We start from the raw sequence: 24,599 nt of genomic DNA, 5'->3' as shown, positions 1-24,599 counted from the left end.
CTGACCAATTCAATCTTGATGACTTCCCAGTTGAAACTGTGTCAGGCTGGCAGTTAAAACATATTTGGGGATAGAGAGACTTGCAGAGGACCCAGGTTCAATTCCCAGCACCCACGTGGTTGTTCACAAGCGTGGGTAACTACAGTCCTGGAAGATCTTCTGAATGTCATGGGCACAAAGCATTCACATGGAAAGCATTCACATGGTGCACATGCGTACATGCAGGCTAACCACACACACACAGTAACATGAATAAATCTTGGAAAATGTTTAAGACAAAATAAATAAAAAGCAAAGTAGCAGAGTCACATAATCTGATCATAGATTGATAGGCCCAGATGAGTCTCACCTTCTGTAGACAGCTGTGGCTGGATGGGCTGCACAGACCCCCAAACATAGACGCTTGTTCTCAGAGAGCTGTGTCCTCTTCTTTCATTGTGGGAAATCATGGAGTATTTCTGAGTTTTAAAATTGGCATACATATAAGCATGATGTTTAGGCATACTAGAATAAATCGCTTTAAGACTTTGGAGTGGAACTTCAGGGAAAGGCATTTACATTGTAACATCTGTGATCCCGAGCTTGGTTAAGTGTGGTGCCTCTGCTCCTGTTAACAGCTAGAAAAACCTAAGCCACTTGCATGAGTAGCAACCACTCCAGGGTGGCTTTCAAGTCTTTAATTATAACTGTGCTTTTTTTCTATTGTATCAATAAAGATGATTTATATTTTAAGAAAAAGGAAGGCAGGAATAGGTAAGTTGGAGACAATTATATTTGTTATATCTCTTTCAATACCGTTGGCCTTTCCAAAGAATTCTAAGTACTTAAAAATATTATTTTATTTTAAAAATGGAATATATTTATAACAAGCTATTTAATGGCCTCACCCCAAAGAGAGAATGTATACTGATATTTTCACCATGGTGTAAAGTTAGGTAAAGACTTCTCATATGGAGTTCCTTCTGCCTACTCTCAGCTTTTTTTAATGTCCCAGTTTTTGGTGCTTTTCTGCTGACTCTCTGTGATTGATTTCTGCTTTGGTTCTCTCGTGGTCAGTTGTCTGGAGATCTCCCTGTTGTCTTTCTGCTATTGATTTTCTGTTGGATTCCATTATGGTCAGAGAACATGCTGAAAAGGCATATAGAGTTTTGTTTTTCCCTTTAAGATACTATTTTATGTGTATAGATGCTTGCCTGCTGTGGACTATTAGCTATGTAAAGGCGTGTTACATTTGCTTATTCTGCATTTGTTTAACAATATAAAGATGTGTTACATTTGTTTATGCTGCATTTGTGTAGTTATGTAAAGATGTGCTGCTGTTTTACCTCACCTGTCTAAGACGCTTGATTGGTCTACTAAAAAGGCCAATAGGTAGGCAGTAGAGGGATAGGCGGGCCTGACAGGCAGCAAGAATAAGTAGGAGGATGAATCTAGGCTCAAGGACAGAAGAGAGAACAAGAGACAAAGAGGGGGAGACCAGGGCTAGCCAGCCAGGCAGAGTAGGACATATAGAACGAAAGAAAGGTAAGACCCAAAGGCAAAACATAGATAAAGAGAAAGAGATTAAATTAAGTTATAAGAGTTAGTGGGACAGGCATAAGATAAAGCTGATCATTCATAATTAATAATAAGTCTTCGTGTCATGATTGGGAGCTGGTGGTGGCCCAAAAGAAAGCCTGCTACCCTTGCCTGCATATGATTGTGCACCTTATATGTGCCTGATACTCACCCTGGCCAGAAGAGGGCACTAGATACCCTGGAATCACAGATGGGTGTGAACTCCCCTGTGGGTGCTGCGAACCCAACCCAGGTTCTCTGCAAGAGTTGCGAGTGCTCCTGACCATGGAGATAGCTCTCTAGCCCTTACCTGTGTTTATTTGTTTGTTTGGGGACAGGCACTCACTATGTGGTTTTGGGTGGGCAGGAACTCATTAGTGGACCAGATTCACAGCCTCTGCCTCTCAAGTGCTGGGAGTTGGTGTGTACCACCCTGCCCAGCTCACCTTATCTTTCTGATACAGTCTGGATGTGCTGGCTCCCTCTGAGGGCAGAAGGCACTTCTCCATAGTGCTTACTATTGTTCAGTGACCTTGATTGGAAGAAGCAGGAGCCACGAGGCCTGTGACACTAAGTGGACAGTGGAGCCACACAGAAATTCACTGTGTTTGCTGTTGAAATAAAGTGAACCTTCTCGCCTGCCTGGCATGTCTGGGGCCACAGCTCTTCAGCTGCTCGTGAGCTCCGCCCCCGTTGGGCTGCATCTCCTGTCTTGCACTCTTGTGGGCGCTACTCTCCTGGTCCCCTGGAAAGAGTAGGCTTTCCAAGAACGGCTACTACACGCTGAGGTATGCAATGCCTCTCAGTTCTCTGCTTGAGGATGAGTGGGTTGCAAAAGAAAGCCGGAGAGCTCACCACCTTAGATCCCCTTCAGTCCTAAGGCTCCGGTCCTGTCTGTCTACCTTTACAGTTTCTGGAGCCCCTTCCCCCTTTTCATGTTGGCATTTACTTAGGTGGAGGGCACACGGCACACAGAGGTAAGAAGACAACTTGCCAAAGTCAATTCTGTTCTTCCACCGTATGGGTTCTAGCGAATGAATTCAGGTCCTGGGGGTTGGCAAGTCCCCAGCTTTTTTGTTTGTTTGTTTCAGAGTCAGTTTCAAGACAGGTTTCTCTGTAGCTTTTGGTTCCTGTCCTGGAACTAGCTCTTGTAGACCAGGCTATTCTTGAACTCACAGCGATCCACCTGCCTCTGCCTCCTGAGTGCTGGGATTAAAGGCATGCACCACCACAGCCCAGTTTTTTTGTATTTGTTTTAATACTCACTGTTGAATAGGCTTTCAGAGTTGACTTTTCCTTTGAGCAGAGAGCAGTGAAAAGCGAGCCGTGTCCCAGAGCTTTACGGCTGCTCTCCAAGGCCTCAAGATGCCTGGTCTATCTAATACAGCTGTGTTTCTCCTACTGCTGCTCTTCTAGGATTTTGGGGAGTACCAGGAAAGCTACTACTCAGTACAGACCACAGAGGGGGAGCAAATTTCCCAGCTGATTGCAGGATACATTGACATCATCCTCAAAAAGGTATGCTGTGTTGACAAAGCCCAAGAAGATCAAGGCTCGATGATGGAGCCGTGTTAAGTGAAACCTTTATTTGAAGTGTTCAGTTGACAGACTGAGTCTTCGGCATTAAGACTGCTTGTGTGTGAGATCTCTGACCTTGAATCCCCTGAGCATGTCTAGTTTTGCCGTAGTGTGTATTTGTATCTGCTACTGCTGGATAAGGAGCAGTGGTCTATGTTCTAGTTTGATTTCTCTTGCTGAGACGAGACAGTCTGACCAAAAGCAACATAAAGGAGGAAAAGGGTTTATCTGGCTTCCACTTCCATGCCTCAGTCTGTCCTGGACAGCATGGGTAGGAACCCTAGTAGGAGCTTGAAATTGGGCCCACTTGCTGTCCTGTATAAGCAGCATACCCTCCAACCAGGCGCTCACAGCCAAGGAAGGAGAGCAGAAACCATGGAAAGATGCTGCTGATGGCTCGTGCTCTGCCAGCTTCCTTGTGCAGTCCAGGAAATGGAACCACCCAAAGCCGGTTGGGCCCTCCTAAGTCAGTTAACAATCCAATCACAGCACTCTCCTACAGACATATCCACGGGTCACATTGTTCCAGGGCAGTCCTCAAGCTGAATCAAGCTGGTAGTGAAAGCTGCTTGGGATGGTCTCTCCTGGTTCCTCGCTGTTTCTCTCTAGAAAGCTTTTGGCTTTCCTGACTTTGTAGAAACTGAAAGCGTTCATTGTAGTTTTCCTGAGTTTTTGTTCTTGCCCAACACAATGACACCATGTGCCATTGTAGTATATAGAGAATCAGACGTTTTAAGGCTTCCCAATACAACCCATCCAAACAGCCATATTCTGATAGAGTGTTTTTAAGTGTGCCTGACTTCTTTCTGTGTAAGCAGTGATAAACAAGGCTTGATATATTTATATGTCAGGTCACGGGTTTCTGCTTTATTTTCATTGGCATCGTGCTTTTGTTCTTCGCTTGCTAACTCTCCGGTGCACAGAATTTGCAGTAAACTTGAGTATTCTGTTTGTGTCTCCTCACAAGCTCTTTCTGGTGGTCCTGTGCTAAGATTTGCTGATGTTCCTTGTTGTGTCTGTTTTGCCTCCAGAAACAAAGCAAAGATAGATTTGGGCTGGAAGGGGATGAGGAATCAACCATGTTAGAAGAGTCAGTTTCCCCAAAAAAGTAAGTATCCAGGGTACCAGGGATCTGCCTCCTCCTGCGGCGAGGTGGTGATGGGATAGACAAGGCTTGCTTTTCAGTTATGGCCCCTAGGTGAGCAGTGTGTGTCATACAGCTGTCCCATGTGGGCGCTGAGCAGTGCATGGGGACACCTCCATCTTCAGCAGCATCCGGTTTTCCTGGGTTATGGTCTGCATTTGAGATATAAATTTCATGGATTGGGTTCTTCCCTCAAGACCTGTAACTTGCCTTCTGTTTGATTCTGTTCTGGGATCTCAGAGGCTTGCCAGTCCACGTGTGGCACTAATGACAGGCCACACTGCTCTCACAGGCTGGGAGGCAGCAAAGAGACAGGGCTAACCGTTTGCTCTTGGAGCTGGAGAGATGGCTCAGCTCTTAAGAGCACCAGCTGCTTTTACAGAGGACCCAGGTTTGGTTCCCACATGGCAACTTTACAACTGCCTGTAACCCCAGTACCAGGAGACTGTCACTGGGCTTCCATGGGGTACACTAGCATGTATGCAGGCAACACACTCATACATGTAAAATAATACAATTAAAAAATTTTTTTTTCCTCATAGGAACTATGCCCAGAGCAGATCTGGGGTCTGTTCTTTGATTTTTCTCCCTTCAAGAGTCTGTGTATAAGTCAGGAATAACAATAGTATCACTTCGTTATATTTGGTTTTGATGACAGAATCACAAATAATGCACACAAAACTTGCACATATTGTTTGTTTGCTATTGTAAAGATCATTGCGATTTCAAATTCAAAACTTGGTGAAGTATTTTTCTAATTATTCTTTATCAATAAAAACTCATCGGGGTAAGAACCTGAATGATCAGAGAAGCAGCGGCGGCAGAAAAGCAACCGGGCACCTCCTCTCTCTTGTTCCTCCATCCAAATGGGCTGAGACCCTCTCTAAGCCCCACCCTACTGCTTCCTGTGTCTGTCTATCTGTCCTCAGTCCTCAAAAACCTCTGTGTTTAATTTTGGTCAGCTAGTAGTTAGCTCTGCCCTCTGATTCAAAACAAATTTTATTAGCATTCTCAGGAGTGTCAAAATACAGTGAATAGCACACAACAACTTGGGGCTGGGAAAACTGTTCAGCTGTTAAGAATGCTTGCTCCTCTCACAGAGGACCAGAGTTTGGTTCCCAGCACCCACATTGGGCTGCTCACAACCACACAGAATTCCATCTCTAGGAGATCTGACTCCCTCTTTTGGCCTCTACAGACACCTGCACATAGCCCCCTCCCCAGACACACACACACACACACACACACACACACACATACAAAATTTTTAAAAATTGTGTGATTAATAACTCCTAGCTCAATTTATTAATGAGAGTATGGATTTAATAAAAATAAGAAATATCTAGTAAGTGATACTAGCTGAGGAAGCCACACAGACCACCCTTATGTTAAACAGAACTTTGTGATAACTGCTCTTATCTTAGCATGCTGTCTCATTTGACCCCAACATAGTTCCCTATATAAGAAAAAGGCCCATGTTGCCCTCCAAAATTTGTTTTCTCTAAGAACACAGGTGGGAGCTAGACTGGCCGTGGCATATTTCAAGGTGCCATGTGTTATGCTAGCCTTGTTTCCTTCATCCTTGGAATGACTTGTGTCCAGCAGGTATATTAAGTCAGTGCTCCCTGCCAGAATGAGATGTTCGTTTGCCAGCATCTGTAGCATTTGTGTATCCCACAGGAAGAGTCCTGTCAGTGTAGGTGTTCAGAGCACCAGGGCCCCGCCTGTCTGGGACTTCCTCTACTGCTAGTGCATCATCGAGGGCTTAAGTCTGCATGAGCAGGAAGAATGGTCCAGAAGCTCTGATCCTGAGACCTTCCATGTCTTCACATATGGTTCTTGCTGAGGTACAAGAAACGGACCTCCAGGCCGCATTCCCTGGTGTCAGCTATTCTGAGCTCATATAAATGAATGTTCTATATTTATTTTCTATCATTTTGAACAGATATGTTATTTACTTCAATCAGATTCACCCCACATTACCTTCTTCCTCCACCCTTGTGCTCCCTCTGACCCCTTCTTTCCTCAGTGGATCTCCTACCTCCTCTCGACTCTCTGTTCAGTGACCTAGTAAGTTTGATTAGGATTGTTTACATAAGCATAGATGTGGGCAGCATGGAGAACTTACTAGTGTCTACACCACCAAAGAAAAATGACTTCTCTGCCCTGAACAAAAATCAACTCCCATGGGCTCCTCAGCTAGTGCTGGGGCCCCATAAGACCCACTCCGTGCTAGAAGGCCGTGGAGCTTGTTATTGTGCAGCTATTGTTCAGGTAGCTGTGCCTGCTGTGACTCGAGCCTATCAACCACATCACATTCAGTAGAGCGTTTGCTGCACCCCTCCCATCCGCTAGCTCCTTTGCATCCTTTCTGCCTCCTCCTTTGACCCCGCCCCCTTCCCCCAACAAGGGCCAAGGTTATACGGAAGTTCTGTTTTAGTGTTGAACACACAATGGTGATTGTTCTCCGCACTTTGACCTCTTAGGGCTCTTCATTAACCACCGCCCACCTCTGCTCACACTTTTGACTCTCTCCGCTTTTCTATAACTTGGTTAACAGCGATGGTCTGAGATCGTCCCCACCTCTTGACATAAAATCTCTCTTCCCTCATCACCTCTACAGGCACACCTGAGTTCCCCAGACCCCTGTACCCCTTGTGGCTTCCCCACTGAGTTCCTGAGAAACTGCCCTCCACCTAGCTCCTTACTCACACATGTGCAAAGTCCTTTGCACTTATAGCTTGTTTACCTCTCATTCTAAACACCTTAAGATGGGGTGTGTGTGTGCACGTGTGTAAACATCCTAATCTCTGGTTGAAGTCTTTTGGAAAAGATGCAAGAATCTCTCAAGCCTTCAAAGATGATAAATACCCTCTGTGGTCACTGGACTTGAACTCGTGAAATTTCCTTAAATTTATTTGCACAAATACGGGTGAATACCATCTATTGCTCCCTAGACTGAAAACCTGTTGAAAAATGTTCTTTCGGTATGACTGACCACGTGATAGAACAGAATATTCCAACCTTCCCTCAGAACGTCATTGTGGTAGGACTGTCATTTGTCTGGAGAACAAACCAATTGTATGGATACTAAAACACTACCCACTGGAGACACTGACCCTGGTCCTGAAGGGATTCGTCTCGGTTGCTCCCACTGAGCATCGTGGTGCCGTTCTTCATTCCCTGCCCACTGTGTGCTTTTGAAGTGGCCTCCACAACCTCGGGTAGTGCACATCCTCCGTGTTTTCCTGCTGTACCGTACTACCCATGGGTGCCGACTTCGCACTGACCAGCCATCTCCTCCACAGGTCTACCATCCTGCAGCAGCAGTTCAACCGGACTGGGAAAGCGGAGCACGGCTCAGTGGCATTGCCAGCTGTCATGCGCTCTGGCTCCAGCGGGCCTGAGACTTTCAATGTTGGTAGCATGCCCTCGCCACAACAGCAAGTCATGGTTGGACAGATGCACCGAGGACACATGCCTCCACTGGTGAGAGTGCCCGGTTATTCATCTGTTAACCACTTGGCCGTCAGAGATGGCGACAGGTTCTATGTAGGACCCCTGTGCCTCACATCTGAGCCATAAGTCATCAACTCTGCATGCCAGAAATTGCATGGCTAACTGTTTCTTTCTAGAATCAGTGGCTAGAGAGTGAGGGAGCTTGTCTTTAGCTACGTTTCTTGTTGCAATTTACAAAACACCTGACCAAGGCAACTTATGAAAGAAGTGTATATTTTGTCTAACGTTTTGAGTGCAGTCCGTTGTGTGGAAGAAGGGATCAGCAAGCGTACGAGGCTGCTGACCACACTGTGAATCACATTAGGAAGCAGGGGAGGGGCACGCGGGTGCTCATAGTCCAGGAGCCCAGCCTGTGGACTAATGCCACCCACATTTAGACTGCAGCTTCCCACCTCAGTTCACACAAGCTGGAAATTGATCTATGCTCAAAGACCTGCCCAGGGGCTTGTTTCCAAGGTGATTCTTAATCTATTCAACTTGGCAATAAAGGTTAACCATCATGAACCTCTTGGTGCTGTAGAAACAAAGCTGATTGGCCCTGAGACCCTCGAAAAGTGTGGGGAATGGGCCAGTCATCCATGATCTACCTTTGCAACCTAATCTTGCTGAATCTTTTCTAATTCATCTGATTCACTACCGCCCAGACCTGGGAACCCCTTGGGAATCCCTTGCTATTGGGCTGGTTCTGAGAACTCGTGAATGTCAAAGCTTGGAAATCATTCAGCTGTAAAAGTGTCTTGGCTCTTGAGTTTGGGTAGAGTCCTAAGGATGTTCAAGAATCCATCTTATGAAACTGTCATCTGTGTTCTGTGCATGAGAGCTTTTATCCACAGTACTCAGATCAGCTGTACCCCGAACTCCCCTGTGAAGATGCTCGTCAGCCTTCTTGTCTGCTAATTAAGCCCTCCACACCCTTCTGATTATAAGCCCTTCACTGCAATCACCTTCGCTTTGTGTTCTATTAATATAATGCGCTATTTCTAGCCCTCAGGTTGAAATGGGAGCTAGTTCAGGTGCGTAATGAGATGTGCTCTCGACTGAGGAGGTTTAGTTTTGTTCTGGTTTGCAAGGGGACCCAGTCAGTCCCCAAATACTGCTCACCACCTTGCGCTCATCCGCCTTTGCAGACTTCGGCACAGCAAGCCCTTATGGGGACCATCAACACAAGCATGCACGCTGTCCAGCAGGCTCAGGATGACCTCAGCGAGCTCGACTCACTGCCACCTCTCGGACAAGATATGGTAAATATCCATCAGTGCTTCTCATCCTGTGTCTCTGTCTTGACTCGGAGTAAGGCAACGTGCTCTGTCTGGGTTCCACTGGATGACGCTGTCTTCAGCTAGCTGGTAACGAAATCTGTATGTCTTGGTATACATTGGGTCTTTGATTCTCTCTTACTATTGTGCTAAGTATAGACCCGGGAGTCCATTGATCCCAGCTCCTCTATTCACTGGCTGTGTGCATCTGGGCATCTCACCCACGCAAGCTTTTCCCCTGTCATCTGTGATCAGGGATAATGGGAGGAGGTGATGATCCAATTCTTAGCATTCACTTAGCATCTAATAAGCGCTCAACTCAGGTAGCTGGCTTTGTCATTTTAAATACTGCCAGCAGCTCTCAGATCTCAGTACACAATGGCATCTCACGGATGGCTTGTTAGACCCTACCTCAGGGCCCTGGCAATCATCTTCGCTTATGTTCTGCTCTTCGCGTGTGGTTTTGATCTAGTGGGTATGGGGTGGGTCCTACGAATGTGTGTTCCCAACACATTCCTGGGGATACTGGCTAAATACAGTGTTTTGTCGAGCCCTGGCTTGGCTGTCACACTGCTGACCTTGCAGCAGGGTGAGCTGATGAGCACTGAGGCCTTCTGGGGGCTGCTGCACAAAAATCAGCTAAGGCCTCACACTTCAAGGTGCAGTCTGAAGGACAGCAACATCGCCATCACCCAGGTTCTTAGGAGAGAAGCAGAAATCAAGGGCCCCTCAGCACCCTCTGTCGCTGTGCCTGTTAGCCTGCTGCCCCTGGGATTTGTTGGCATGCTAAACTTTAAAAAGCACTGGCCAGCAAGCTTGCTCCCTGCCACCTTCTTCTCCCTCCTCTCCTTTCTCTGCACCCCATCACAAATCTCAGGTTATTCAAGTCAGTGTCCAGTGCGCAGGCCTGGGCAACAGAGCAGGTTTGGTTGGTTGGTTTGCCTTCCTCTTTTGATGGGCAGTCCCAGGGAGAAACCACTGCCATAGGATAAACTGACGGCCTTGCCGGAGCCAGCACTGAGATGCTTTCTGCCACCTCATCCTGTCTAGTGGGATCACTGTTTCAAAGTTGTCCCTGAATGCTGTTTTCCATCTCTAAGGTTGCTACTGCCCCTTATACCATTTCTCTCAAGTCCTTGAATTCCTTTTACATTTTCCTCAGGGAACTAGAGTGGAAATAAATAATGGCCTTTCCTATCCAGAACAGTTGGGAGACAGAGCCTTAAAATACGTGGAGGTGACTGTCCCAATTCACCAGAATTTGAAGAATTAGAATATGCTAAGGATAATATGTGTTTCCCCTGGACCTAGATCAGTGCCTTACTTGGAGAGTCATCATTATCAATATAAATCATCATTTGATAAGTGAGCCCTGAAATGCTAGACAATAGACAGTTTACAAGCAGACATAATCCAAACTTTTGACATAAGTGAAATTATATATGAAAATATGAAATGTATTAGGCTCCATTCATAGCTATCATCAGCTGTTTGTAACCCACAGTCTTCAGGTTGGACGCACCTGCTTGCTAGAAACAAAATATGAGAGCTAGGAATGCCTTTTGAGCCTCTGTAGTAGGAAAAGGGCAAAGCCCCGGACTTGGGTGTGATTTGCCATTGTCCTGCCACCTGACAGAGCAGAAGCTTCCCAAGCAAACTGGGGAAAATGCCACCTGCACGTGGCCCTGATACTTGATTTTCTTCATGATAGTTCATGTCGTGCCCATAGAAAAAACTTCCGTGTTGGTCAAGAACCCCTGTGAGCTGACACGCACAAGTTCTAACTCTGCTGCCTCCAAAAGCAAAGTGAAGATTACCATCAAGTGTTAGTGTTAACTCACATACAGAGTTAGTGCGAGGCATCCGTGTCACGCCCAGAGCCCTGCGTGTACAGCACTCCACCTGTCTTACCTCTCTATTGCTGTGACATCATGACAAAGACCCTTAGGAAAGAGAGTGTTTAAATAGGTTTATGGTTTCAGAGGGTCGGAGTCTATGATGTTGGAATGAAAGCATGGTGCAAGGAATAGCTAAAATCTCCATCTTGATCTACAAGTAGGAGGCAGAGAGGGGCTTGTTTTAGCTTTCTGAAACCTCCACCCCTGCCCCCAGTGAAACATGTCCTCCAACAAGGCCACACCTCCTAATCCTTTCCAAACAGTTCTGCCAACTGGGGACCTGTGGGGGCCACGCTCATTCAAACCACCACAGCGCTCTTCTCTCCAGCTTTTACATTTTCTTCTTCCCTTCTGTGATGTGCCCTGGGTCTCGGAGGAAGTGCTGTACATGATCCTCGACTCTTTTGCAGTTGTGTTCACCCAGATAATAGCCATCTCAAACTACTTTTTCTAGAAGTTGTAAACATTTTTTTTTTTTACATTGCAGGAAAAGTTAGAGAGAATTTATAGACCTTTAACATCTCTGGGCACACGGGAAACCTGCTCAGGATATGGTTTAAGCGACGTGGGCTTGTTCACTGCTGGCGCAGGCAGGAGAGTGCGGCCAAATTCTGGTCTCATTCTATGGCTCAGCTTCTCTGGTCTCCTGGGCAAATCAGTGCTGCGATTATGTCATTCCGTTGTCTGGTTTTACAGGCATCTAGGGTATGGGTTCAGAACAAGGTGGATGAATCCAAACATGAAATCCACTCTCAAGTCGATGCTATCACAGCTGGGACAGCTTCAGTTGTCAACCTCACGGCTGGTAAGTCCCTGGGTGATTTGCACTGGCGTGTGTGTGTGTGTATTTGTGTGCATATTCATTCTTTGCAGCAACAGATTGCTATACTGTAAGAAGACAGTCTATTTTTAGACATCTGGCCTGATTAAGCATTTGCTCCAAATGATCCAAGAGAAATAAATGTAAGGAGCATTGCATTCCTTCTTGTTCATATCGTGCATCATTTAAAAGCGCTCACTTGGTGTCCATTGTCCATCAGTGTGTGGACATATTTCAAAGTCTTTGGGGCCGGTTTATCCTGTGGAGAGCTTAGAATCTAGAAAGGGTCTGGACATGCCAAGCACCTATCCTTTGCCTGTCTTATCCAGTAGTTGTCTCTTCTGGGGTAGCCTGACTCCCACCCTCATACATCTGGTGAGAGCTAGGAAATACCTAGACTTCTCTCTGCAGTGTACCAATGTTTCAGGAATAGAGCGACCCCTGTGCTGGGGTCATGCACTGGAATTCGAGGAGAGAGAAAGAGAGAGAATACATGTGTGCTTCCGCATGTGTGTGTATGTGTGCATGCATTTGTGGAAGTCATGGTACAACTTCAGCTGCCCCTCCTCAAGCACAGTCCTTCTCTTTGTTGAGATGGGTTTCTCATTGACCAGAACCTCTGCAAATAGGTCCGGACTAACTCTCCATCAGGCCCAGGGTTCCACCTGCCTCCATTTCCCCAGCATTAGGATGACAAGTTTATAGCATCATGGCTAGCTTTTTTTTTTTTTTTTTAATGTAGATCTACAAGGAAAATGCTTTGCTGACTGAGCTATCTTCCTAGTCTGCTTTGGAACTTTATTTTTTAATTTTTAGTTACATTTGCTCACCAGCGTGGGTGGGGTTACACACGTGTGCCACAGTGCGCATGTGAAGAGCAGTGGACAGCCTTCAGGCGTTAGATCTCTCCTTCCACTGTTCAGGTTGTGAAGAACCAATAGGGGTCATCAGCCTTGCCAAGCATCTTATCTGCTGAACTGTCTCACTAGCCCCTACTTTGAAATTATATGTGTGTATATATTTCATAACAGAGTACACTGTATTTTTATCATTTCCGCATCCTACCCAGCCACTCCAACTCTTCCTACTACCCCTCTCAAATTCAAAACCCTTAGCTTTGGAAGGTTACAGGAACCTTGTTCACTGTCTCAGTATGTGAGATCTCCACGTGAGAAGACCTTATTCTTATCGAAGCCACTCGGAGTCAGGGTGATGTCCAATTCACTGAGCACCTCAGAGTTTTGTATTGGATACCTGCAGGATAATGGGACATGGGCTCTTGCCAGTGGGAGTACTGAGGAAGTCTCATCAGACCCACTTACCTCCTACCAAGCGAGGCTCTCCTCATCCATCACCACCCCCCCTTTGGTCTTGGTCCTTCTCTGTCTCAGGTGACCCCGCTGACACTGACTACACGGCCGTGGGCTGTGCAATCACGACAATCTCGTCCAACCTGACCGAAATGTCCAAGGGCGTAAAGCTGCTGGCGGCCCTCATGGACGATGACGTGGGCAGTGGAGAAGACCTTCTCAGAGCGGCCAGGACCCTCGCCGGGGCCGTGTCTGATTTGCTGAAGGCCGTGCAGCCTACTTCTGGAGAGGTGAGCCCTAAGGACCCATAGTCACATTCAGATGACATACCTGCATCCCTTCAGGTCTGTGGAGCTCTGGCTTCCTGACAGGCTTCTGCCATCCTCTTTCAGGGTGGTACTGAGAGTTAGTGAACCGAGTCGGGTCCTGTGGTTCAACCTCTGGGGAGGGTTGTGCTCCTAGTAGGAAGCCTTCCCAACAAGGGTCTTTGATTAGACGCAGCTAGTTACTCAAGCCCCATGACTAGTACACAAAAAGCGTACATACAGGTTTGCAACTGGATTTCTGCACATACCAGCTCTGATTTTATTGTGCAAGACCGAGTCCCTGGAAATTTCAAGCACATCTGCCTATTATTTGTTGATGAGCATTTTCTTGCTTCAGTCTCACCAGAATTCTTTTCTCTCCTATCTTGCATACAACCCAAGATCATCATTTGCGTGTGGGAAGAACTGATCTGTGTGATTCCTCGCTATACTGATGTGTGGTGAGACTTGGGAAGAAATCCATTTTCTTTCCAACCAAATCATGGTATCTGTTTGTAGCCTCGACAGACTGTTTTGACTGCTGCTGGGAGCATCGGCCAAGCCAGTGGTGATCTCCTGAGACAGATCGGAGAGAACGAGACAGATGAGCGATTCCAAGTAAGATGTCTGCGGCTTCCCAGTCTTGGAAAGGAGTCTGAGTGATGAGTCTGACCTCGCAAGGAGGATGTATTGGGATGCAAGCCCCGACTTCCTGGGGCTGTTGAGAGTAAGATCAAAGGAGATGATTTGAGTAGTGAGGTCTTTTAGTTGTTTATCAGTTTCTTGAACATTTTATGAGCAAAACAGTGGATAAGGTAATCATGAATCCCTTTCTCTTGGCTACCCAACCTCTATACTGACCATTCTCAGCAAGTCTTGTTTTATTTTGTGGGGAGGAGTTTCTAATGGCCTCATTCTTTGTGACATCAATGTTGTTTTTATTTTGCATGCGGATGTTGGTGTACTTGCACGTATGTGCACATATGTGTGGAGGCCGAAGTCCAGCCTCTGATAGCATCTCTCAGGATGCTGTTCACCTTCTTTTTGGTTTTGAGATAAAGTTTCTCACTGGGACCTGGGAACTGTTGATTCAGCCAAGCCGACAAGCAGTCAAGCCCCGGAGATCAGCGTCTCTCAGCCTCTGCGGCACTACATGCCCCACCACGTCCCCTGAGCTATAGCTTCAGCTCCAGCCTTTGCTTTTCAAAAGCATGTTTCTAAACTACCATATTTTAAAAGTAGGATCTGGGTATTTAACTCAGCCTAACCTAACAAGCACTCAATGGCTGAGCTAAGAACTGGCTATGCAGGGATGCTGTGTCGTGTGCAGCGCCCCACTGAGAAATGATTTTGTGGCCTAGACTCTTCAGTACTAGAGTCTTGCACTGAGCAGCTGTTGCTACTGTCTGCAGCTGGCTTGATTCACTGCCAGTTTCACAACATTGAAGCTCAGACAAGATCTCAGCCTGTCTGCCTCCCCCTGACCCACAGTCAACGCGTTGAGGACTAAGCCTGAGGTTGTAGGCCAGGGTGAGCTCTGTGCCATATACTCAGGGCCAAGGCCTCTTATTCCTCTTTAAATGTCTCTGATTTTGCAAGTAATACATAAGTCTGTCCCAATTAGAATATTTAATTTCTAAGCTATGCCTTCTAAAGAATATGCTTAATCTAAATCTAGCAAATTCATTGTCTGATAATTCGATTGAATTTCACTGGCCTTTACATTTTACTTTTTATTTAGCTTACTTTTATTTATGTGAATGTGTGCCTCTGTATGCATGTGCATGAGGGTACCCTCGAGGACAGAAGAAGGTGTCAGAGCCCCTGGAGGTAAAGATGCAGTCAGTGTTGAGCCACCAAGAATATGTGACTAAATTCATGTCCTCTGCAACAACAGCAAGCACTCTTAACCACTTAGCTGTTTCTCACTCCCGTTATTTCACTTTTGGCCATGTGGTCTCAGGTAGCCTGAGCTGGCTTCAGGCTCACTACGTATCTGAGGGTGACTCTGGAATTCTGGTCTTCCTGCTTTCTTCATCATGCCATGATTACAGGCGTGCACCATCATGACTTGTTTTATGTGGTTCTGGGAATAGGACATAAGACTTTATGCATGCCAAGCAAGTACTCTATATCCTCGACCCTGGCCTTTTTAGTCACTGTTGTCTAAATTGTCATAATGCAATATATAGCTATATGTGAAACACTGATTATGAAATCAGAAATCTTAAAAATTCAAATATAGAAGAACTGACACTACCAAATTCAGAAAAATGACATCCCTTTTTTCTTTAAAGATATATATATATATATATGCTCTGTCTTCATGGACATCTGTTGCGAGTTACTATTCGGTTGCTGGGAATTGAACTCAGGACCTCTGGAAGGGCAGCAATGATCCTAACTACTGATTTTATCAACCACTTAATACCTTAAATACATCCTTCCCACAATGCAAGAGGATGCCTTTTTTTCTACATCCCCTTTGACCACCTCTTCATTGGTCACTAACATCATAATATTTTCTAGAAAGAGATCAAACAGCTTCCCCTCTCTTAGCTTTCCCTGGCATTCTGGCTTTTTACCTCATGGATGACCACATGCCACTTGTCTTAGTTAGGGTTACTGTTGCTATGACGAAACACCATGACCAAAGGAACTTGGGGAGGAAAGGAGTTTGTTTGGTTCACACTTCCACATTGTAGTCCATCGCTGAATGAAGCTAGGACAGGAGCTCAAACAGGGCAGGAACCTGGAAACAGGAGCTGATGCAGAGGCCATGGACGGGTGCTGCTTCCTGGCTTGCTCACCACAGCTTGCCAGCCATGGATAGCATCACCCACCATGGACTGGGCCCTCCCTCATCAGTCATTAATTAAGGAAATTAATTTCCTTATAGCTGGATCTTATAAAGGCATTTTCTCAGTCAAGACTCCCTCCTTCCAGATGACTCTAGCTTGTGTTAAGTTGACATAAAACAAGCCAGGATACCATTTTCCCTAGCGTTACTGGGGCAGGGTGTGTCACATGGACTAAATCATGATTGTATATGTGAAGAGAAACTTAAAGTTTCATCCATAGTGTTGTCTGTGTCTCCTTCCTGTCCCTGCACTTGTGGTTCTGGGACCCCAGGACCCATTCATGTCCTGAGCAGCAGTTAATATGTTCAGTACGCAGTAGAGACTGGGTCCCAGTAATCACTTCCCGGAAGTCATTTCTACACTGAGATTTCTAGAAGCCTCCTTGCTGTGTGCAGAATTCACCGCAGATCACATAATAAATAGACCCCACTGACACCTACTCTTGTCCCCATCCTGATTCCCTTTTAGATCTCCATACTGTCTTTGTGCTGGCCTCACATTTTATATTGGTACAGGTAATTCTCCTAGGCAGATAACTCTTAGGAATTTGGTCTATATTAGATTCAGCTGCTAGCTTGCTAGGCTTCATTATCTTTAAGCACTCAATTTACTTTCCTCTAAAGTATTGCTTTCTGGGGACCAGGGAGATAGTTCGGGCGGTAATGTACTTGCTATGAAAGCGTGAAGCCCCCAGTTAAATCCTCCATTCTCATGTTTAAAGCTGGGTGTACACAGTAGTATGTGTGTTTGTAATGTCAGCACTGGGAAGACAAAGACAGGAAGATCCCCTGGGACTTACTGGCCAGCCAGCCTAGCCGAGTTGGCACGCCTGTAGTCAGTGAGAGACCCTATCTCAGAACAAACAACAAACAAAAACAAGGCAGACAGCTCCTGAGGAATGGTACCCGAGCTTGTGCTCTGGTTTCCACGCTCAACTGCACACCCAAAAACAATACTTTGTCCGGTGTCGAGGGCGGTGGAGGACATGCTGTCGATTCCCGTCAGGCATGCCACTGCTCTTACAGTTTTCTGAATCTTTGCATTCTCTGTCTCTTTGATGGATTGTCTACAGTGTTCAGATTCAGACTCTGCCTCCTGTTCGTTTCTCTTTGGCCACGCTAGGGACCGTGTTCAGGGACACGGTGGAATGGTTCAGAGAGTGCGGTCTTTAGAGGAGGATTAGCGCAGTGAGATGAGCGCCCCAGCCTCCTGCAGTCATGGGCCCACTGGCAATGGGTTTCCACTCTGATCTTCTGTGTCTTGAGTTCGAGGGTGGAGCCTTCCTTGTATTCTCAATGTACTGCGTGTTCCCAGAGCTGACAAGGATTTATTTCACACACACTACACAACAGTGGACTTATTGAAAAGTTTGACAAAGACCTGGTCAGCAGCTCTAACTGCAGGTTCCCATTCTTTTCCTATTTGTTTTGGAAGAAACAGAATTTCTTTAAATGACTCAAACAAAGTCCTTTGTGACAATCGTGGTCGTGGGTGACCCTGTGCGAGCAGATGGATTCGTAAAACATGAAATATTGCTCTGGTTGGCTTCAGAAAGTTAGGTTTTAAAGTCTTGTTAGTAATTTGTGACATCCAAATTGCTTTTAACCTGAATTCAGAGACAGATGTCCAAGATCGGTGGGGGCTGAAAGGGGAACAATTCTCGAGAGCCATGAGCAGTTAAATGCCACTTGACTCCCGAAAGTGTCATCGGCATTTTCTTGTACACCCAGACACTGCCACAGACCCATGAAAGGGCACAGTAAATGGTTCTTTTAAGACCACTTTATTTTCATCTATTTTAAAATCAACTTCTTTTTTTCCATTTTATTACATTTGTGTATTGTGTGTGCACACGTATGCATGTGTGTGTGTGTGTGTGTGTGCATGCTTACCACTTTACCACTGCATACATGTGAAGGTCAGAGACAACTTAAAGAGTCTCCTTTAATCATGGGGTTCCCAGTGACCAAACTCTGGCCATCAGGTATATCAGCCAGTGTCTTTTCCCTAATGAGCCATCTCCCCAGCCCCCAAAATCAGTTTCTTTAGGCTATTTGCTACTTTTTAGAATTGCCTGGGTCACATGTATTTGTCAGCAGTATGAACTGTTCAGCCTGGACACCATTTCCAATATATTTTCTCATAAAATCTTTCATTGTAAAGACCCTGTGGGTGTCCTTGATGTTTAGAACCAAATGTGCTTTTTTCAAAAAAAAAATATATATATATATATATTAGTTGATGAATAACTAAAGACTTCTGACCACAATTCCTCTGGAGAAACGCCTTGACATGCTTGCTCAAAGTAACAATAGCTTGGGTGCCAGGGAAGGTATTTCTAAATCAAATAATCTGCTTTCAATATTTGTAGCACTGAAGTAAATTAAATGGAGAAGTGTTTCCCCTTCAGGTCAGACTGACAGGTGACAGGTCTGGCAGTTGGAATCAAAGGATTCTCCCTCCTGCAGGCGAATGCCTTTCATAAACTGAGCTTTGAGTTCCCAGCAGCCCTCGCACCCTTTCTTAGAGAAGGTTGTTGTTGTTTTGAGATAGGGTTTTATGTCGTCTAAGCTGGCCTACCAATTCGATTAGCCCAAGACGACCTTGAACCTCAGGTCCCCTGCTCTGCCTCCCAGATTCTGGGATTGCAGGAAGGCACCACCATAGCTGGTTCATAGGCATGGCACCCAGGGCTTCACCTCTGCTAGGCAAGCTGTCTGCTAACTGAGGCATGCCTCCTGATCCCCATCATCTTGCCACTAGTTTATTTATGCAGGTTCTCTTCTGCTCGCGTAATCCAATCCCTGTGCGGAAGGTTCTGAACACTGAGAATAAGTTATGTTCAGAGCAGAGCAGTCTTTGGCTCTCCGAGGGCTGTGGGCATCGGTGCCATCAATTTGTCTCTGTGTGTCATATGTTGCTTTCTGGAGGCAGAGAAGCAGCTGACTTTCGGATCGTAACAAGCAAGACGTCCAAAAGATAATTTTTCAACTTACGCTGGGGCCTGACGGTTTGGAGGTGGTGATTTAATGCCTGCCTACTGCAGGTGGTAGTGGTGGTATCTGAATATGTATTTGTTTCTCCTGACACCACACATTCATCACACATACGAGAGTCTAGAATCAACAGGAGAACATGAACATGAATCGGCAGTTATGCCCTTCCCCTTCAGTCTGACTCCTTTCCTGTTTAAATTTGTGTGTGGTATTTTGGGGGATCTATATATGTGCTCATATGTGCGTGTATGTGTCTCTTCGGTACATATGCACATATGCATGCATATAAGTGCCAGAGTTTGATGTCACATGTCTCCCTCAGTCACTCACTCTCCACTGTCCTTTTGAGACGATCTAGTCTGTCTCAGGATCCAAAGCTCACTGATTAGGGTAGGTTTGAGACGGTCTAGTCTGTCTTGGGATCAGAAACTCACTGATTAGGGTAGGTTTGAGACGGTCTACTCTGTCTCAGGATCAGAAGCTCACTGGTAGGGTAGGCTGGCTGACGAGTGAGCCCCAGGGATCTCCCTGTCTCTGGGCTGACAGCTCATCTCAAGCATGTGTGCTTGGCCTGCGGCTTTCTACATGTGCACTGGGGATCCTCGGGTCCTGGTGCTTGTGTGTTAATGGCTGGGCCATCTCCGCAGCCCCCGACCTGTTTTATATGAAACATGTGCTACTCGTTGTCTACAGGAACTTATTTTGTTATTAGTATGCAAGTTTTCCTAATAATGTATAAGAATAATATTATTTTCAAATAATAAAGGAAAAAATTGAGGTGATGAAACCCTATAAAAGCCAAGTGAGGTTTTAATAGAAAGTTTGGATGCATTCCACACAGTTTTAGTGTTTGAAGGGTGATTAAAAAAAACAACAAAATAAAATAAACAAAACAAGAAATAGTAGCTTTGGTCCCCTTTTCCTAGGATGTTTTAATGAGTCTGGCTAAAGCTGTTGCCAATGCCGCTGCCATGTTGGTACTCAAGGCGAAGAATGTGGCCCAGGTGGCCGAAGACACCGTCCTGCAGAACAGAGTGATCGCTGCAGCCACCCAGTGTGCTCTCTCCACCTCCCAGCTTGTGGCATGTGCCAAGGTAAGCCGGCTGGCACGCCAGCCTTCCTATAGTGTCATATATTATCACCTGTCACCAGTCACTAGGTAGCCTGAGGTCTGGAGCTTCCTTCCCATGGCTGCTTTGCGGGGACATGATAGAATTTTTTTGTTTGTTTGTTTAGATTTGCGGGGGCAGGATTTTTTTGGTCTTTTGCCGGAGTGGTTTGGGAGGTGGAGACAAGGTTCTCAGTATGTAGCTTGGTTCTCCTGGAACTATCTGTGGAGACCAGGCCGGCCTTGAACTCACAGAGATCTATCTGCTTCCACCTCTCAAGTGCTGGAATCAAAGTTGTGCACCACCACACCCAGCCAGACATGATAGGATTTTAGTATAAGCAGTCTAATTTTGTTTTTATTATTGGCTTATCTATTATTAGATGCAAATTGCTGCATGTCCCTTTCGGCCTCTCCATGCATCTTATTTCCAGGGCATAAAAGAGGCTTTACAATGGGTGGCACAGGGGTTCATACTGAACCCACAGCTTCCTGGGGAGGCCTAGTCATCCTTCCTGTGAATGGCTCCAGGGTGCGTTCATTGTATCAGAATCACATGACTGGGTTTGCCCAGCAGTCCTGCGCATTGAGCAGGCATTACCCTTCATTTACTGATGAAGCACCTGGGGTGACTCTGTGTTAATGAGGGGCCGTCGGCCATGGAAGTAAGCAGCAGAGTTGCAGTTATGACTCAGACCTGCCCCGACTCGAGGTGCCCCTCACTCCATCATGCATGTCTGCTTCTCCGAGGATGGGGGCTTCTGCTTCTGGTCTTCCCATTTCCTGCTGTGTAGATCTGTGATTGACAGTGTGGCTTTTCCCACCTGGGATAGGATTTGGAGCCTTCACAGGCATCCTTAGTGATGCTCCTGTTAGCCCTGGAGTCCACAGAGGACTGACAGACTTTCCCTAGCCTTTGAGGAAGAGCAGGCAGAGTTTCAGATGGCCTCTGGAAAATGCATGCAATTCTTCTAGGTAGTCAGTTGCCTTCTCTCAGCCTAGAAGAGTCACTAAGAGGAAAAGCATATAAGTGATAAATATTAAGATTTTTGTCCTTATTTAAGTACAGGGTATTGAGGACTGCCACGCACGGCTAATTAGTAGGATTTCTCAAATCACAAAGAAAGTATAATAGTGTGAGGGTTACCACATCGGTATGCATGCTAACTGAAGATCAAAGGGCCCTGAGGGAGACGCTGGGCATCCTGGGGCACCAGGAATATCCCCTGCAGCAAACTTTTTCTGTATCTTTCCAGGTCGTGAGCCCCACCATCAGCTCTCCTGTGTGCCAGGAGCAGCTGATCGAGGCTGGGAAGCTGGTGGACCGCTCTGTGGAAAACTGTGTCCGTGCCTGCCAGGCGGCCACTGGCGACAGTGAGCTTCTGAAGCAGGTCAGCGCGGCAGCCAGCGTGGTCAGCCAGGCCCTGCACGACCTCCTGCAGCACGTGCGGCAATTCGCCAGCCGTGGCGAGCCCATTGGCCGCTATGACCAGGCCACCGACACCATCATGTGTGTCACCGAGAGCATCTTCAGTTCCATGGGTGATGCTGGTGAGGCACTGATTTGGTGGAGGAGGGATTGGTTAGGTGTGGGTTTTCCTCATGGTGACAGTCACTTTCTAGGCAAAGGCTTCTAGAATAACCAGCAAGAGCAAATAGAATATCTTCCTTAGCCCAAAACTTGCTCACTGAGGCACAGGGAAAGATCCGGGAGTCCTGCCAACCTGTTCCAGGGCCACAGTTAAAAGCCTCATCAGAATTTCATTATTTGAATTTACAGTTTTTTTAATAAGTTCTTTTATCCCATTTGCAGGACATAGTTGGTAAAGTCAGCAGAGCAGCCACCCAAGGAATCAGGAACAAAGCTTGGAATAAAGATATTTATGTAGAGATCCACTAGAAGTGTGGGGGGGTCAAGGTCACTGTAGAAAACCAGGAGGGACAGCAGACAGCAGGTGGGATTCACCCACTCCTTGTTAGCATTTCCTGGGGAGGTGCAGAGTGGGACATTTTAATATACTGTGATATACTTATGCTGTAAATTAAAGCTATATATGCAATATACCTTTCCAGCCTGCTGAAAAGCAAACTGCTCTGAATTTATCCGGTCACTGTGCCCTCTCGATCCCAGAACTGACCACTTGATCTTTGTACTGATAAATGGTAAAATGGCTGCTATAGAAGACAAGTTAGCATTCCCATCCTAGAGCACCCCTAAATTTAAAGGTTGTGGATACAGAGACAGACGGAGGTCCCTTCATAGCTTAAATAAATATCATTGTGTTATATATTCTATGAATTTTTTAAATGACGGATAATATCCCATTTTGGAGGCATCATCATGCGCTTAACCAATTACCTTTTTTCTCAGTGCTAGGAATCAAACCTAGGGAGGGTTCTGGCTGTGTGCTGGGCACTGAGCTTAGCCTCTGGCCTCTGACTGCTCATCTGTTAATAGACCTTTAGTTTCCAAGTTTGTTTTTGCTTTTACAAAAATGTTCCTATGTGGAGCCTTCTTAAAAATGTGTCTTCACTTGCCTTCAGAGTTTTGTATGTACTGGCAGTGCTTATGTGTGGATGTGCCCAGCCAACTGATACTCAAATTTTGAAGTTTAAACTTCTGAATGAAATTTCTCTCTAAAAAGGATTTACAGCCCTACTAGCTGCCTGTACGAAGTCCGCTTCTTCTTGCTTTGCGGTGTGCAACCATGCTTTATGACAAGTTCTGGGAGGCGGTCCTTTTGTTTGGCTAGTTTTTACAGACAGACTCTCTTCTGTAGTCAGGGCTACTAGCCTTGTGCTTGTGATACTCTGTAGGCCGGTGACGTACTGGGATTCCAGGTATGTGCCACAGGCCTGGCAAGTGTTTGGTAGTTATTGAGAAAATTATCTTGTGCTCTTTTATGTGCTTCTTAAGCTACTAGCTAACCAGAAATGCTGTGTACAATTGCATTTTCTGCTGATGTTCTTCTCACGTTTGGCTTGTTATTTTACGTAAACCCTCACCTTTAAAATAAAAAAAAAAAAAACAGGTTGCAGAGGTAGCAAAGTCCCATCTTTCCACTTCCTCCTGTTTCTAGCATCTTCTCTAACTCATGGCACATCTACCAAAGCATTTGCGGTCCTGTCCCTGCTCACCACCCACAGTGGTTTTCCCACTGTGGTTTCTTCAGTTTTCCCACTTGTGTCTTTTTTTGTGTGTGCGTCCCACGATGCCATCGAAGTCACCATCCTGATTTTAGCACATGTCTAGATGTATTAAAGCTTGTCTCCCTTCAGAAAAGGTATGGAGAGGAACCGGTCCTTTCCCTAGAATGGTTTCATTTTTAGTGTTATATCATAATAGACCTCCCACTTCTGAAAGAAAGTTGAAATAGACTTTTATAAAGTCACAGGCACAGCGAGGACAAACAGGACAAATAAAGGCTCCAAACCAGGACCTGGGTGGTGATGGCACATGCCTGTAATCCCAGCACTTGGGAGTCGGAGGCAGGCAAATCTCTGAGTTTGAGGCCAACCTGGACTACAGAGTGAGTCCCAGGACATCGCTATTGCTCAGAGAAACCCTGCCTCAAAAAACCTAAATAAATAAATAAATAAATCAAAATGAAACAGAAACTCCAAACCAGAAACTGTGGGTGTATCTCATTTTGGTAAATTGCCTAGCTATAAGAAAGCCTTGGGGTTCAGCCCCCTAGCACCTTATAAACCAGACACGGTGGTGCTTGCCTATAATCCCAGCACTAAGGAGATAGAGGCAAGAGGATTTGGTGATCCTTGACTGTATAGTGAGTTAGAAGCTGACCTGAGACACATGAAACCCTGTTTCAAACAAATAGCAATAAAAAATCCCTTCCTGACCACTGAGATCATTGTAGACAGAATGGTAAATAAACAGCCCATACCTGCTGTCCTGTCCTTTAGGTGAGATGGTACGCCAAGCTCGGGTGCTGGCCCAGGCCACGTCTGATCTCGTTAATGCCATGAGGTCAGATGCGGAGGCTGAGATTGACATGGAGAATTCTAAGAAGCTCCTCGCAGCTGCGAAGCTCCTGGCTGACTCCACTGCCCGCATGGTGGAAGCCGCAAAGGTAGGGCATTTGGTCTTTTGGCTTGAAATGCAAACACTGTTGAGTGTTAGGGGTTTGAAGCTTACCTTCAAAGGTGAAGGATGGAGTGTGGATTTCTCCTTGTTGAGTACTTGAGTGGCTTTGTAACATTTAGCACAGGTAAGATAACGGAGGAGT

At 46.0% G+C, this 24,599-nt stretch overlaps 1 protein-coding gene across 4 annotated transcripts in view; it reads left to right on the top strand.

Moving 5' to 3' along the window:
• Positions 1 to 24,599, top strand: part of Tln2 (talin 2) — a 428,435-nt gene that overhangs the window by 262,669 nt on the left and 141,167 nt on the right. For all 4 annotated transcript variants that reach the window (XM_050125928.1, XM_050125904.1, XM_050125914.1 and 1 more), the window contains 10 exons: positions 2,974 to 3,075; positions 4,167 to 4,243; positions 7,588 to 7,768; positions 8,926 to 9,039; positions 11,649 to 11,757; positions 13,164 to 13,372; positions 13,907 to 14,005; positions 20,171 to 20,338; positions 21,609 to 21,903; positions 24,277 to 24,443. In XM_050125928.1, coding sequence (XP_049981885.1) covers positions 2,974 to 3,075; positions 4,167 to 4,243; positions 7,588 to 7,768; positions 8,926 to 9,039; positions 11,649 to 11,757; positions 13,164 to 13,372; positions 13,907 to 14,005; positions 20,171 to 20,338; positions 21,609 to 21,903; positions 24,277 to 24,443 — 1,521 coding nt within the window. The remainder of the gene's footprint in view (positions 1 to 2,973; positions 3,076 to 4,166; positions 4,244 to 7,587; positions 7,769 to 8,925; positions 9,040 to 11,648; positions 11,758 to 13,163; positions 13,373 to 13,906; positions 14,006 to 20,170; positions 20,339 to 21,608; positions 21,904 to 24,276; positions 24,444 to 24,599) is intronic.

This window comes from Alexandromys fortis, unplaced genomic scaffold (genome assembly GCF_014885135.2).
Source record: "Alexandromys fortis isolate MF-2015 unplaced genomic scaffold, M_Fortis_MF-2015_v1.1 scaffold_22, whole genome shotgun sequence".
Lineage (NCBI taxonomy): Eukaryota > Metazoa > Chordata > Mammalia > Rodentia > Cricetidae > Alexandromys > Alexandromys fortis.
This window is presented reverse-complemented; position numbering and strand designations above follow the sequence as displayed.